The 15,162-nt window shown below is 40.4% G+C and overlaps 1 protein-coding gene across 8 annotated transcripts in view; it reads left to right on the top strand.

Moving 5' to 3' along the window:
- Positions 1-15,162, top strand: part of MPPED1 (metallophosphoesterase domain containing 1) — a 77,096-nt gene that overhangs the window by 38,753 nt on the left and 23,181 nt on the right. For all 8 annotated transcript variants that reach the window (XR_002102820.1, XM_019544338.1, XM_019544334.1 and 5 more), the window contains one exon: positions 5,051-5,276. Coding sequence is in view for 7 of the 8 variants with exons in the window: in XM_019544338.1 (XP_019399883.1) it covers positions 5,051-5,276 (226 nt within the window). In the remaining variant the exon portion in view is untranslated. The remainder of the gene's footprint in view (positions 1-5,050; positions 5,277-15,162) is intronic.

The following is a 15,162-nucleotide window of genomic DNA, read 5'->3' as shown; positions in this document are numbered from 1 at the left end:
CCAGAGCCTGGAATAGGCTTCCCAGAGAGGTGATGCTCCCACCTTCCCTGGAAATCTTCAAGAGGAGACTGGATAGGCACCTGGCTGGGGTCTTATGACCCCTGCCACCCCCAGTGGCTCCTTCCTGCCCATGGCAGGGGGTTGGACTTGATGATCTGTCTAGGTCCCTTCCGACTCATTGATTCTATGCATTTATTTTCATAGAGAACTTGAAGTGAGGATTTTCTTTCTTAAATCAATGGTTCAGGCTTTTTGAAATTATTTTGCTGTGATTTTAAGTATCCCTAATATTTAATATGTTTTTTAAATAAAAATGATTAAGAAAAATAATAAGAATTATTTTAAAACAGTTGAAAGAGCTTCCTTCAGACTAATTTCAGTATGTGTATTGGTTAGAAAGTTGCTGATTTAATTTATTGGTTAACATGGAAATTTGTGACAAAAATTAGTTATTTTTGTTTTCTAAGAACATAGTCCTGCAAGGCAGTGTATTTAAAAGGCAGAGAGCACTTTGTGGGATTTGGCTCAGTGCCTTATTCTGTACATAACAAAAATAAGGGGAATTTTACCACTACCTCAGAAGTAGGAGGATCAGGCAGAGTAGTGTATACAATATTCAGCACTAAGAAGGCCTCTACATTTGCCCTAAACTTAGCATTACTGTTATAACATGTTAGAGTTAGGGCAGAAAGGAACACTCCACTCAGCAGCACACTCATATCTGTTCTTGCACAGATCCTGTAGGCATTCATATATAAAAAATATAAAAAATCAAAATCAGTCAATCTCATTGCTTCATCCTCTATACTAAACCTACCAACATTCTTCTTTTATACAGTCAGGATCTTCTATACAAACTAGGCCCTGATTCTTCATATGCTTAACTGTATGCACTAAGAGTAGGTACCATGAAAATTTAAGATTGTCTGTAAATCATGGTAGGAACAAGATTTGTAAGGTCAACCAAAGTGTGTGGAAACAGCAAAAATTAGCTATTTTAGTCATGTCTTAATCTAAGAAAGAAGAGAGTTTTGCTGGGATGAAAGGAGAAAATACATGTAGCAAGTACTAGCCGGGTGTGGAATGAAAATAAAAAAACTGAGCTGCAAACTCATCAAAAACAGAGTTGTTAATTGAAAAGCTGACAGACCTGTAACTACTGCAGTGCTTCGGATTGCCACTATAATAAATGTAACTGTACATTTAGAGTAATTTGCTAATTTGCCTAAGTAACACCCACAGACAGCAACATGACATAAATACATTAGTGGAAGCAACAACTATAACCAGCTCATACAGGTTCTTGGCTTCTAGATGGATGGATCAGATGAGCTGGAAAAGATTTAGAAAACAGAATAGGAATGGAATTGTTAACAGTACCATAGCATGCAATTTCTTTCTGTTTGTCAAGGATACTAGTATTGCTGTACCTAGCTAATAGATGCTCATATATGTAGGTCCACTTTAGCTACATTATCAACCTGTGTGTGTGTGCATGCACGTGCATGTGTGTGAGCATGCAAAATACACAGATGTAAATTAGATGTTCTGCAAGATACTAAACACTTTGGGGTTTGAAATAAAGTTATTTCATAGATTTCATAGACGTTAGGGCTGGAAGAGACCTCAGAAGATCTTCAAGTCCAGCTCCCCACCCAAAAAAAATTACTTAAAATTACTTGAATCTCTAGCCTTCAACATGTACATTTTACTAGAAAATCATAATTAAAAAAGATTCTTTTTAGCTATCTGTTGGTGATGGTTACGGGCCATAGGAATGAATGAAAACTGCAAAAACAATTTTCAGAATATTGGTGTTTAAATAGAGTGCAGATAGTGGCCCTCCCAGTCCTTTTTATTTTGAGTCCATCAGGTGCAAACAAGTGGCATCTTGTGGGGGCCAGGGTTGCTTCCCGTGGGCATCTACTACCTCACAGTCCTTCTGCTATCAGTCATTTGTTCAAACACTGGGATAGGCACGTCATTTCTATTCTGTTCAGAACGTTTGTGCTAGGGACAGAAGTTACACATAAACCAGTTTCTGATCACTTAAACTGGTTTAAACCTGTCACAAAACAATGTGCAGTTTAACCTGCACATAGGTTAGCCTGCACAGAAATTACAAGCAGCTTAACCTGCATATAAACTGCTTTCAGAATGGCTGAAACTAGTTTAAGATAAACCTGGTTGAATGTAGAATCAGACTTAACTGATTTAGGTCAAACCAGTTTATGGAACTTCTGTCCCAGACCCCTTCCTGGTTCAAGTTAACTTGCAGTCCCCCAGCATCCCAGGATGCTTTGCAGCCCTGGGCTGGGCTGTCTGCTTCAGTAGAGCAGGGTTGGCTTTGCCCCTCTGCTCTCTGCTTGGAGCACTATCTTTGCTCTGGCTGTCTGAGAAGGGAGTGGGAAACCCAACTCTGGACCCCAGCCAGCAACTACTCAGAGGCTTTTCCCCCACTCGTCACTGAAGTAGAGTTGGTCCTGTACAGGTTGGGGAGGAGATTTAAACACCCCTCCATTCCCTCCACCTTAGCATGCTGGCCCAGGCCTGGATCTATCTAGCCTTAGCCCCCTCCCACACTCCTCTCTGGTAGGGAGCAAGGAAAGAGCCTAGCAGGGGCTGCTGCTTCCTGCCCCCCTGTCCCACCCCATGTAGGGTCTGTGCAGGCCAGGGTAGGTGTTTAACCCCCTCCACACCATCATACTCAGCAGGCCTACTGGGACCTGGCCAGTGCCACATGCTCCTCCCCTCCAGGTTTGCCAGTGGCATTTCTGGTTTTGAATCGGTTGCTGGGGGACCCTCCGCCCCCCGGATTGGCAGTCGGTCTGTTGGTGCCCTCCCAGTATCAGGAGGTACCAGTTGCCCATGGTCTGTATACATCACCAACCATGTCTAACTTGCATTTCACTAGCTTAAATGCCCTGTAAATTTATTTTTCAAGTTTGACTCTGGTCAAACACATGGATCTTGGATTGGCCTAAGTAATTTATGCGCTCACCAATGTCTTCTCTATTTACTGGCAAATTGTCTTCCTTGTATTGAGGGTCTGTCATCACTTGCAATTCTACATGTCAGCCATATCTATACCAACTTTATGCCACTGTATATAGACATCCTGGTTTACATTCCCAGTTATAACAACTCAGGGTTCTCACTGAGATTTCATTTATAATGTTGAAGAAATTGTATTTTTTTTAATTTAGAACTATTAGGTTTCTGCTTTTGAGAAGGGAAATTTACTTACAGTGAAGCCATTCCCCCACCACAGGCCACCTTCTGTATCGTGCAGTATTTGTATATAGCCTTATTCTGGCTGGCAGCAGCCACATATATCGGGGTGCTTAACTCCTGCCTGTTGGGCAGATCCCTGGTGCCAACCCCTGCCTGTTGGTTATGGCCCCTGGTGCCATGTCATCTGGCTTGTGGGGCTCCCCATGGATGTGTGGGGAACCTCGCAGACTGTGGCCTTGTAAGCTAGATCCTGGCTGGGCGAAGGCAGTACAGGGGATACAGAACCTAATCCTGACTAGGCAGACACAGCACAGGGCCTTATTCAGCCCATAGACTGACTTTGAACCATTCATTTGGTCCATGAGTCCAAAACTGTGAGTACCACTGTTATAAATAGTTTCCTTGTCTTCTAGTTCTTCGTCTGCTCTCCCCTTTCATTTCTCTGTAGACACATTTAGGAAATCTGTAAAGGGCATGGGATATTTAGGAGTGGTGATCCCTGATTTTAAGTACAGAATCCAGCTGGGAATATTGTGTGGAGGTTGGTAGGAATTTTCTGTTGCAGTGCAGTTATCATGGAATGCATCCGAGTGTGCACACATGGATTACCTGGGGGTTCTCACTTTACAGTGCATGCCCCAAACCAGTTGTTGAGTAGTGTTCACTGATTTGATTTACCTATCTAGTTAACATTATTTGCTGCAAATGTTCCCACCATGTGGGGTGTTTATTGCATGTAGTCACAGCAGGCTCCTAATATGTAAACATGTCCTAGGGTATGTGTGTGTAATTTTATTCTTGAAGTTTTTAGGACAGACCTAATGACAGGTGTGCATTTGTGTCTTCTCTTTTGCCCTGTAACTCACTGGCTAGGGCACTGAGTGGAGTTCTTCGGGGCTTGAACCAATTACTCACTTCCTTCTTCCATGCTCCTTTTGAAGTTAAGTCACTAACATAGTCCTTGTGCCAAGTGGGGGGGCGGGGGGGAGATTGTGAGCAAGCAAGGGAAGCAGCTTTTGCCTCATTGGGGGCAATGGCCCTGGCTAGAACACCAGGTGTCTTCATTCCAAATCAGCAGCCACTTCACTGAACCATGTACCTTCTGGCATATTCACTTCCTTCTGCCCGACAGATCTCTCTCTTGTCAGCTTCAAAAGGAGGGGCTAGAAAAATGTTCGTATGACCTGTGGAGTGTTGGTTAGAATGCTGTGCTAGGAAGTTTGAGAGACCCAGTTCAAACCCTCAGAGTGAATGGGAACTCAGAACCGATGCCCTGCAGCTTCCTAGGTGAGTGCCCTAGGCACTCAGCTATTTGCAGGGAAAGTTGAGAGTTCCCCAACTGCCAGTGAGCACAAACATAGTCACCCATGTCTGCGGGTCTGTGTGCCCAGGCATAGACTATCTCTGGCTACGTAAGTACCAATAATGCCCTGCAGATGACCAGGAAAGTATAGAATGCCACCATAAAAGAACTGGTGTTGATTATCAAGAGGTGTGCCCAATGACCTTTAAACCTAAACCCTGTCCTCCTGATAAATCGTACCTGTAAGGAATACCAAATACATTTTACTGAAGACCTGTCTGTTTTAAGGTTAAAAATTAATGTGAGATCACCCCATGTGATCCTATGCAAGTGAAGAATCAACTTCTGACCTTGGAGGCATGAATGTCATACCCAATTAAGGCAATGAGGGCTACAGTTTTGGATCTCAGTCTTTTAAATGCAAAAGGTTATATAGTACAGTACTCTTATGAGTTTCTTTTTCGTATCTGAAACTGACAGATAACTAAGATTTGTTGTTTTTCATTATTTTAGGTAGCCTTCCATATGAATACAAAATTGTAATAGCAGGAAATCATGAACTGACCTTTGACCAAGAGTTCATGGCAGACTTAATCAAGCAGGACTTTTACTACTTCCCATCTGTATCTAAGCTGAAGCCAGAGAGCTATGAAAATGTACAGTCTCTTCTGACAAATTGCATCTATCTTCAGGACTCTGAAGTGACAGTGAGGGGATTCAGAATATATGGCTCCCCTTGGTAAGCAGTCCTTTAACATAAATAAACAAAATAGCATTGATTGCTGTTGCATCAGCTATTTCATACCTGTCAGCCTTAACTGGATTATTATATTCCTAACCAAATTGTATTCACTTTTATAAACTTTTTTTCTTATATTGTAGCTAATCTTCTGTGTGGCAAAATGTCTGACTGCATCTGAGTGTGGATCATTAAATGCATAACAATAGGACAAGATTGTGTGTTCTTCACTTACTCAAGAGTGATCCATTGAAATAACTTATGAAGCTTTAACTTGGTACACAGAAAACGCTTTTCTACAATCTGATATGTTGTATATATCTGCAACTTAATTTTAGTGGACAATATATTCTTGAGAGTTTCAGTCCTGTGGATGATATCTAAAATTCAGTGTTCTGCATATTCAGTTCTACATTATATAGTTGATAGAGCGATGATTTCAGTTTTTGTGGTGTGGGGTTTTTATTGTTCTTAGTTTAGTTTAGGATGACCTGCTAGCCTTCTACGTGTCGTTTTCCTTTATAGATTCATAGCTTTCATCAAAAGGCTAGCTAGCTTCTGGAATAAAATGAGCTTTTCTCAAAAGAAATCAGTAGCCAAATAATCCTTTCCAGATTCACTGTGCTGCATGTGCCAGCTTCCACTGTGCTGCCACTTGAAAGTTTTTGACCGTGGCAGAAGCAGAACTGTGGTCCAGTGGCTTCCAAAGCACTGGCTCCAACTATATCAGCCAAGGGAGAAACAGTAGTTAGCAATTGGGGCAGTTATTGGCACACTTTCAATTTAACACTCGCCAGGTGCAGTTAAAATGCAAGCAGGCAGATTTGTGACATTGCAGTGTTATCTCCTTTCAGGTAAGCGTTCTTTCCTAACACAAACTAACTTTAATATGTCACAGTATGCCAGTGATTTGCAATCGTTGCAAGTGAGTATGTGACAAGGCCCTGAACTATGTTGCCATCTGAACTTCCACCTCACCTCTTCAAGTGATCCCTACATGTCATGCTGCTGAATGTGTGTGTGGAAGCTTACAACTTTGTGGTAGATTTAATGAGCAGAATATATACATTTTAAAGAAAATACATTGGTAGGTTTTGGAGGGAATCTGTTTTTCTTCCTTTTTTACAATCACATCAGGCTGGAATATAGCAAACAAGTTGTCAGACCTGATGCATATACCCCAATGTGAATTCTCAGTGTGAATAAACTGTGAAATCTATTGAAATTTTTAAAAATGAAAATTGGCATTTTCCCATTTGAATGCTTGAGCTGGGTGTTAATTTCCCCAAGCTTATTATTCTACATTTATCTGCATTAAATTGCATCCCACTTAAATACGCCCTTCTCTCTTATATCTCCAATCTTTCTGTTTTTCCAACCTCCCCACCTGCTGTGTTGCAGTTCATCTTAGTCTTATGACTACTGTATGTTCAATCAATGTACAATTTACTTCCTTTTCCAAATTATTAAGGAACATATTAAATGGTATCAGTCCCAATATTAACTTCTGTAGAATGCCACTTGGCACCTCTTCCCAGTTTGATGTTCAACTGTAAATACAGTAATTAAGCTCTGTTTACAATATGTCTGGCAACTGAGTATCTTCAGTACAATGTTCCTAACCAAGCACCATATTTCCAATGTCAGAAATAATTTCCCAGGCAGTAAGGCACCAAAAGTCTCATTAAAGACTAGTTAAATACAAGATAAATTAAATGAAAACAAAACTATATCTATAAAGTAACAGTAAGTAGAGGCTTAAGGAAAACATTTGAGTTTTCTGTACCTGAGCAAATCTGTAAAACTCTCTGGAAAAACTTTCTTACCCATGAACTCCTAAACAGTATTATTACAAATGTCAATTTAATGCATTCCCATTGTCCATTGACTTTTTAATTTTGCTCACTTTCTAAAGGCAGTATTTTGTGGTATGCTGTTTCCTTTATAAAACCATGTAAATTTATGTTTATTCATCCTGTTGTTATGCTTTTAGGTTCTAATGTATTGGTTTCTTCCATAGACGGGTCTTGGCCATATGGTTAGAACTTGTCAACAAAGTTGTATGGTGTTGTTGTCTGAGGTGCTGGTCCAGCCTGGTATGGGCAAAATTTGCTGAAGGTTTGTTCCACTTTGTGCTGGAGGGTATAGGTCACCAATGATGAAACCTTAGCCAGGAACCCTGATAACAGGCGATGAGAGGACCACAACCTTATTTGTAGGAATATGACAAAGGCTCAGTGTAACAGCATCAGATATTGGTGGTGCTAAAAAAGGCATATGGTGAGTACAACTGAGGAACTTACTGGTTCTCTGGAAATTCTCTCATTGGTATACAATCTATGAAACTCTGACTGGAATTCAAGGTCCCACATCGCACGCTTCCTGGTTTCCCTGGAAGAGTGTCCCTGGAGGGTGCAAGGAGCTTTTGCTGGCAGGGTGCTTCCTCTGTTGGAACTTACGCCTCCCTCAACCAGCTTTGCCAAATGAGACCTTAAATTATTGTTCCAGCCTAAATAATATATTTTTTTTTTATGGAATGATAATCTCATCTTCTGTATTGACTTGTGTCCTCTCCAGTAGGAAAAAAAATAATTTCTCATTTTAGAGAAATGGAGAGTAAGTGTCAGGTCTCCTGGCTTTATGTTCCTACCCATGTCATGGAATCCCTGCCTCCAGTTGCACTTCTGAAAAAATGAGTATAATTATAGTTACTTTTTGAGGTAGATGTGGTTAATTCATGTTTGGAAAGTGCTTAGAGAAGGTGAAAGGTGCTAGAGAACATTGATTAATTTTTTGGGGTTTGCCTTCATCAGACTCTAATTACTCTATCCTTGTCTATAAGTGTTCAGAATAAAGTTGTATTTTTGCTAAAGATTTTTTTTTAGTTTCAAAACAAACTGAAAGCTTGACTGGTTTGTGTATTTTGCCAGTCAATATGTACCATTCGTTTGCATTTAATATTTTTAGTAGCACTTGAGTACTCTGACTTTCTGTGTAAACCAAGTCAATCTTTGTTCCTAATTACAAAGAAAATAAAGTCCTGCTGCTTACATCAAAATCAATGCCAAGCTATATTGACCTTAAAGGTGCAAGATTGTGGCCTTTATTAGTAACACAAAATTTTAACTGTCTTAAATATAATACAGAATAACTAACAATCAGAAAAAGCCATATTGAATGCATGATGATTCACAATACAATCTTTGCCCTTAAAATGTCAATACTTAACATATTCTTACCCTCATAAGTGCATCTCCAGGATCTCTTCAATGAGTTGAAACTTAAAAAGTGGAAACTTGATCATATTACTACGAAACAGTATGAAAGCACTGCACAGGCATGAAGGGAGAAAATCAGGAAGGGTAAGGCACAATTTGAGATGTAACTGGCAAAGGAATTATACAAGTATGTCAGAAATAACAGGAAGACCAAATAAACCATAGATGCTTTTACCAAATTCAGAAAGCAACCAAGTTATGGAAGATACAGAGAAGGCTGAAGTATCCTTTTTTACTTCAGTTTTCACGAATAGGGTCAACTACAAGCAGAATTGGCAGCAAAGGTAATGTTGAAGGCAAACAGCCTAATGTAGTGGAGGAACAGTCTTGGGATTACTTAGGTAAACTAGATGCTTTTAAGTTAGCTGGGCTGGATGGGATGGACCCTATAGTACTAAAGGCTGAGGTAATTTCAGAGCCATTGGCTCATCTTTGAGAACTCATGGAGGTCAAATGAGGTCCTGGATAAATGGAAGATAAGTAGCTATTTGTAAGAGAAAATAAGGAGGATTTAGGGAATTACAGACCAGCCAGTCTGAACTTGATCTCTGGAAAGATCATGGAACAGGTCCTCCAGAAATCTGTTTCAAAGGATCTGGTGGAGAACAAATTGATCAGGAACAGCCAGCATGGATTCACCAAGAGCAAGTCATGCCTGACCAACTTAATTTTTTTCTATGATAAGATGACAGGCTTTTTAGTTAGGGGGAAAACAGTGAACCTACTGATATACCTTGATTTTAGCAAGGATTTTGACACTGTCTCCCATTATGTTCTCCTTAACAAGTTAAGGACAAAAACATTGTAAGGTTGATCTCATGCTCAGTGAGTAGTTGTCAGTGGCTCATTGTCTAGTTGAGAGGAAGTATCAAATGAGTTTGTATTGGGTCTGGTATTGTTTAACATCTTTATTAATGGTTTGGAGGATCAGATTAAGTGCATGTTTAACAAATTTGTGGATGACATCAAGTTGGGTGGAGTTGTAGATACTCCAAGGTATAGACTAGTGTGCTCTTATTTTAAAATCAGAGGACCTGAAATACTATGTTCAGTTTTGGATTGATGCTTTGAAAAAAATGTGGAGAAATTAGAAAGAATCCAGAGGTGGATGCATTTATACATGCATTTCCCAACACCTCTATACATTGCATGTGTGATTCTAGACATTACTATAACATTTTTCTGCTACACAAGGTTTCTGTAGTTTTCAGCTGAAATATGTCTTAAGCTAAACAGGCACAGGGTTATTATATGGTGTTTTTCATGCTAATATAGTTTATGAACACACAAGTTTCTGATAAGAAGAATTGGGTTTCTTGGAGATTTCTTGATCACTCCTCATAAATATCTGTAAAACAGTGAATTATAACTGTTTTCTCATTATATCTAGTACCTTACTGTTGCCACAAAATTGTGACATGGAGCTTCATCTAGACCAGAACAGCGCTATGCTATTTTCAGCTTAAATGTGATTTCCCCCTTGCATTTTAGGCTATTGCCTTTTCATTTTATGCTATTTTCAGCCTAAATGTGAGTTTCCGTCGTATTTGATTTACTTATTATCAGATATCATTGTTCATAAAAAGCCCAGTTGTGGCAGTAAGTTATCTATTTTAGAGAGGAAAACAAAAGGAGGTGGGAATAAGCCCCGTGTAACCACTAAAGCCTGTCATGCCCCCATTCCACTCTGTAATGCTCTAAGTGGGGTGCTAATGAACTTAAATCCTGACCCTGCCGTGTAGTATGGCAAGAAAATGCATCATTTCACCATTATCTCTCTTTTCTCTGTGGAAGATGGGAAGTTTATTATTCTGGATAAGCTGTTGCTTTAGGTCAGGGCAGTCCAACTTCTGGACAGCAGGTCCCCGCTGCTGCAAAGGCATCTCAGCTCCCCCCATCTCACTGCCCACACAGAGTGAAGGACTCCACTCTCTCCCTCCTCCCATCTTGCACAGTGTATGCAGTTCAAGCAGCTCAGTTCTCTTGCATACCATAAGCAAACTGGCTTTCCTTGCAGGCAATCCTGCTTTGCCCAGCCACATACATAGCATAAGCAGCCTGGCTTTCCCTGGCTGTACATACAGCAGGAGCAGCCTAATTCCCTTGCTTGCATGTAGAGTGAGAGGAACATAACCTCTCTTTTGCCCATGTGTGCAGCATTGGCAACCTAGCCCCTCTGTTGCTGCACAGGTATCCCAGCTGTTCCTTTGCTACATACCTTCCCATTGCTCAGCTCTCAGGAGTTGAGGCAGGAACCAGAAATTGAAAGAGGGAGCCTGAGGACCCCAGCTGCTGCAGCAGTAAAAAGCATGTGGGAGGCAGTGGCTGGACAAGAGCCCCCAGACTGCATGTTAACCCCTTGCAGGCTGGATGCAGCCCATGAGTCACCAGCTGGACAGCCCTGCTCTTGATAATTTGAAGAAACCCTTTGGCACAAGACTGTCTTTAGCACTTGTGACGTAGAGGTTAGGATTCTTTGGAAGGAACTGTCTTTGTGATTTTTTCCCCCCCCCTTTGATAGCGTTTACATATTACTAGTGTACATTGTTCACATTCTTCCAATCATCCTTTTGTCAGAGGCCATCCAGAAACTTGAGAGCGTCAAAGCTGATTTTGCTCTGGAAAATCATTCACACACATTTGGAGTGAAGCTTGCTTTGGAATTTAAATGGTTGTTGCCTCTCCCTTCAAGATTGTTGATTGGATAATGATATCACTGATTTCCAGGAGGGGCAGAAGTTCTTATATGATATATTTCAGAGGCGTAACAACACAGCCAGGAGCCCAGCAAAGTTGCCACGTATGACTTTTGGTTGCCACTGCATGATGGGCATGATTGTACAGCTGCAGTGACAGACAGTTTTTTTCTGTCCTCTCTTCGGTCCCTCCCATGTGCACAGGGCAGCCTACTCTGGTTACGTCGCTACTTGTTCATTTGGATAATGAGAATCCAGTAAGGAAGAAGACATCTTTTTCTTTGTTCGGGTACTAACTTTGCTGACCTTAGCATTCTGGTTAAATTAGCCAGGTTAGGAAAAACACTGTGGACCTAACAGAAACAATCAGCTTTGCTGACTGAGGTAAAATGCTGCAGCATGGCAGCAGGGGAGAATTGATCAGGTCCAGGGTAATTAGCATTTTTTTCAATTGTGCATTTTATTCAAAGTGTGTCATCCTTATAAATCCTACATGTGGTTCTATCCACTGTCTTTATTTACACAAGTTAATTTCACATATTTCTAAATCCCATGCTGTGCAGCAAAGCTCAGGAGGGTGACAGAGCTCATTCTTGTCATAGACTACAACATACTTTTGATATATGCCTGTGCTGCCTCCATAGAGCTCAAAATGCTGCCACAGAAAAATAAACCACACCTACCTACTCCTGTTTCCCATGTCCAAATCTGGAATGAAGGCGGTTAGGATGCTACCCTGCTGCTGCTCTCAAGCCTTCCAGAGGTCTGGAGTGCACAAAGCATCAGTGTGGGGAGGAGTAGTACTTTTCAGAAACAGTCTCAAGAGCCCCATGGAAACGATATAGATATACCCATACTTAACATCAGTTGCCAATACAGCACAAAGCAGCTTACCATGGAGGGAAAATCAGCCATTTACTATACAAATCCCCACTGCTTTTAAGTAGTAGTGATGCTAAAGTTGTATACCAATATATCTGTAATTATTTTTATGGGAGCCAAGTCTTACTTGCCTTAGGTTAGGTGTTATCCATGATAGGCAGTGGAATTTAGCCCTATGTTTGTAGCTCTGTTTTTCCTTTTTTCCAGTGCATTACATTCATTCACTCTCTTTGTATTGGACAGGGAGGTGAAATGGTAACTCAGATGTACAACTGGAAAAAGTTCCAAAAAATTGGCAAAGTGAAAAATAAGGCTTGCTTTAAGCTTCCCCCTGGTTCTGTCACATCCTGTATCTGGGTCTCCATTTCAGTGCCTTCTCTCTTTCTCTCCATCTTAACAAATATAGTTATAATAGTCTCCTTCATTCCTCACTGAGCGTGGTCTCCATCAGTAAAATAATGTACCAAAGATTTATAGGTTCATTTCATGAGAGGGGCACGCTTTCATTTTCCCAGCAATGAATCATCTAATGTTTATTTTCCCATGCCTTGTACAAATCTTTACACTCATTGAGGTGCACATCAATTAAAATGAAATTGTATTAAAATCAAAGATTTACTTCATTTAGCATATCATGTTAAATGTTAGTCCCACATATTCGGAATATACCTAACAAATGTAGTGGTAGCAATGCTAGATGGTAAATTGCAGATTTCTTTTCTCAAATTCACAGCAAATATTCACATTGTTCTTCTGCCCCAGAGTGATGTGAGAGAACCTCCCTGAACTTTATTCCTTCACATTTCCTCTGCCTCAAGCGTGCACACATGCACAGATTGCATACTGATCTTATAAGTGCATAAATGTGCTATGGAGCAGTATAGCATCTGTATATTGAAAAAATATCTCTGTTGTTTATGTCTCTTTCATCTGCAGCTGAGGAAGGGCATTTTGTGCCTCAAAGTTGTCTGTCATCTCTCCCAGCTAGTTTGTCCAAGGATATTACTGAACAAACCTGGCTTCTCCCTTAGTTGCTCAGCAATTAAGAATAGTGCTTACTCAAAGCAGGATTACCTGTGCATTGTTACTTAAAGCAAAAAAAAAAAAAAGTAAAAAATGTTTTGCATTTTAAAATTCCTGCAAATATCAGTTGAATTTAGATTTTTTTAAGCTAGTTGCACAAGTTTTACTTACTAATTCTGGCAGTACTTGCTATAAAATGATGGGTTTTGGTACTGTGGCTAAATGTTTTTAAAAGATGGATGTTCTCTTCTGTTGAGAGTCAGGGATTTGGAGCTTTTTTATAACCAGTCTATCTGAGATACACAATATAATGAGTAATTTGTGCTGACTGACATGGTTCTCAAGGAAAATAAAAATGAGATGTGCAAATAATAGACTTCCCTAGTTATTTAAAAGTAAGACGTATCATGTTACTGGAGCTTTGGAGAGAGGGTTGACATCTTAAAAGTCTGATGTGACTGCAGCATTTCGATAAGAATGATGAAGTTTTATTTCAGGTGTTCAGTTAACAGTAAATAAAATGTGACAAAGACATGGGAAATAGGAACATGTTAGGAAAGAGAAAACAAAATTGACCATCCTTTTAAAAGATATTAATTGTAGTCTGGAGCGTGTAAAACCAGGTTTAATTATATCTTAGTGGAATGTTGGAGTGACATATTTCTTCCTCTTCAGTACATATCAGAAACTGTTTTCCATTTTGAAAAGTGTGGTTCCTAAAAATGCTTAAAGCCATAACACAGTGTGGTTTCATTTGAAACATATGGAAGATCATGAATATCATCCTTCCTGGAAAAATATTTTGATGATCAATTAAGTTTTTCAGATTTTTTTTTCCTATCAGATAACTCTTCAAATGTAAAAGCAAATGGCAGAAAGCAAGACTTAAAATGCCTCGGCTTAACCAGTATGCCAAAACACTACCAAAACCCAGCCCATGTTATACCCACACATTCAGGCAAAAACTTGTTCAGTGAATTATCTGGATTTGCTTTTATAAATAGTCTGTATGCACAATGAGTGGAAAAACTTTCCAGGAGTCATCATTATCTAATTTGCAAGTGTTGAAAATGAGAGTCCCTCCTTACAAACATTAGTCAGGTGCGTCTTTTTGGTTATGTGAAGTCAGGATAGGGGTCTTAATTTGAACAGAGATATTCGTTCAAGTGATTGAAATAAGAAGTAGTGCAATTGCAAAGCTGAAAGAACAAAATGTAAAACAAAAATCTGAATGTAGCAGGGGAGTCAGGGATACAGCTTAGGAATCGGAACTTCCTAGACCTTAAGTGCAGGAGGCTCAAAAGGCACATCCCCACAAGCACACACGTGCAGGGAACATGTTTCTCGTGGGACAAATATTTGTCCCCAGGCATACCCCTGCATTTATGCTCTATCGCGTGACAAAGGGACCCAAGTGGGAAAGGTGAGGATGGGGCCAGCCAGCAGCCTTACCTGGTGTGCTGAGAGCCTCTCGGCAGCAGCAGCTCCAAGCTAGCCATTTAGAGCTTGGCCAGCAGTCAGAGCATGACTCTGGCTGGCCAGGCTCTGGTTTCTGGCAGTGCATGCTTCTGCCACATGCTCTTTCATGTTATTTTTAGCAGTGGTCGTTTTTGATGCCAGAATCTCCCGGTGTCAAAAAGAACCTGCCACACTGCAACTTGGCAGCACAGCACACGGGTACATATGCGCCACAGGCAGTTTGATGTGCCCCAAGCGAGAGAGGAACCATGAAAAAAACCCTGGTCATACCCAGTTCACTCTCCCTTTCAGCATCCATTTTGTGCCACAGTGACCCAAGATACTGGGCAAGATAGACCTGTGGTCTGACCTAATTAATGGCAGTTGTTATGTTCTTATGTACTTCCTAGGATTAGCCTTCATTACATATTACAGGAACATAGATAAATATTAACATATACAGGCATACCTTGGAGATATTGCGGGTTTGGTTCCAAACCACCGCAATAAAGCGAATATCGCAATAAAGCGAGTCGCACAAATTTTTTG

The sequence above is a fragment of the Crocodylus porosus genome, unplaced genomic scaffold, assembly GCF_001723895.1.
Source record: "Crocodylus porosus isolate Cpor-Errol unplaced genomic scaffold, CroPor_comp1, whole genome shotgun sequence".
In the NCBI taxonomy this organism is placed as follows: Eukaryota; Metazoa; Chordata; order Crocodylia; family Crocodylidae; genus Crocodylus; species Crocodylus porosus.
This window is presented reverse-complemented; position numbering and strand designations above follow the sequence as displayed.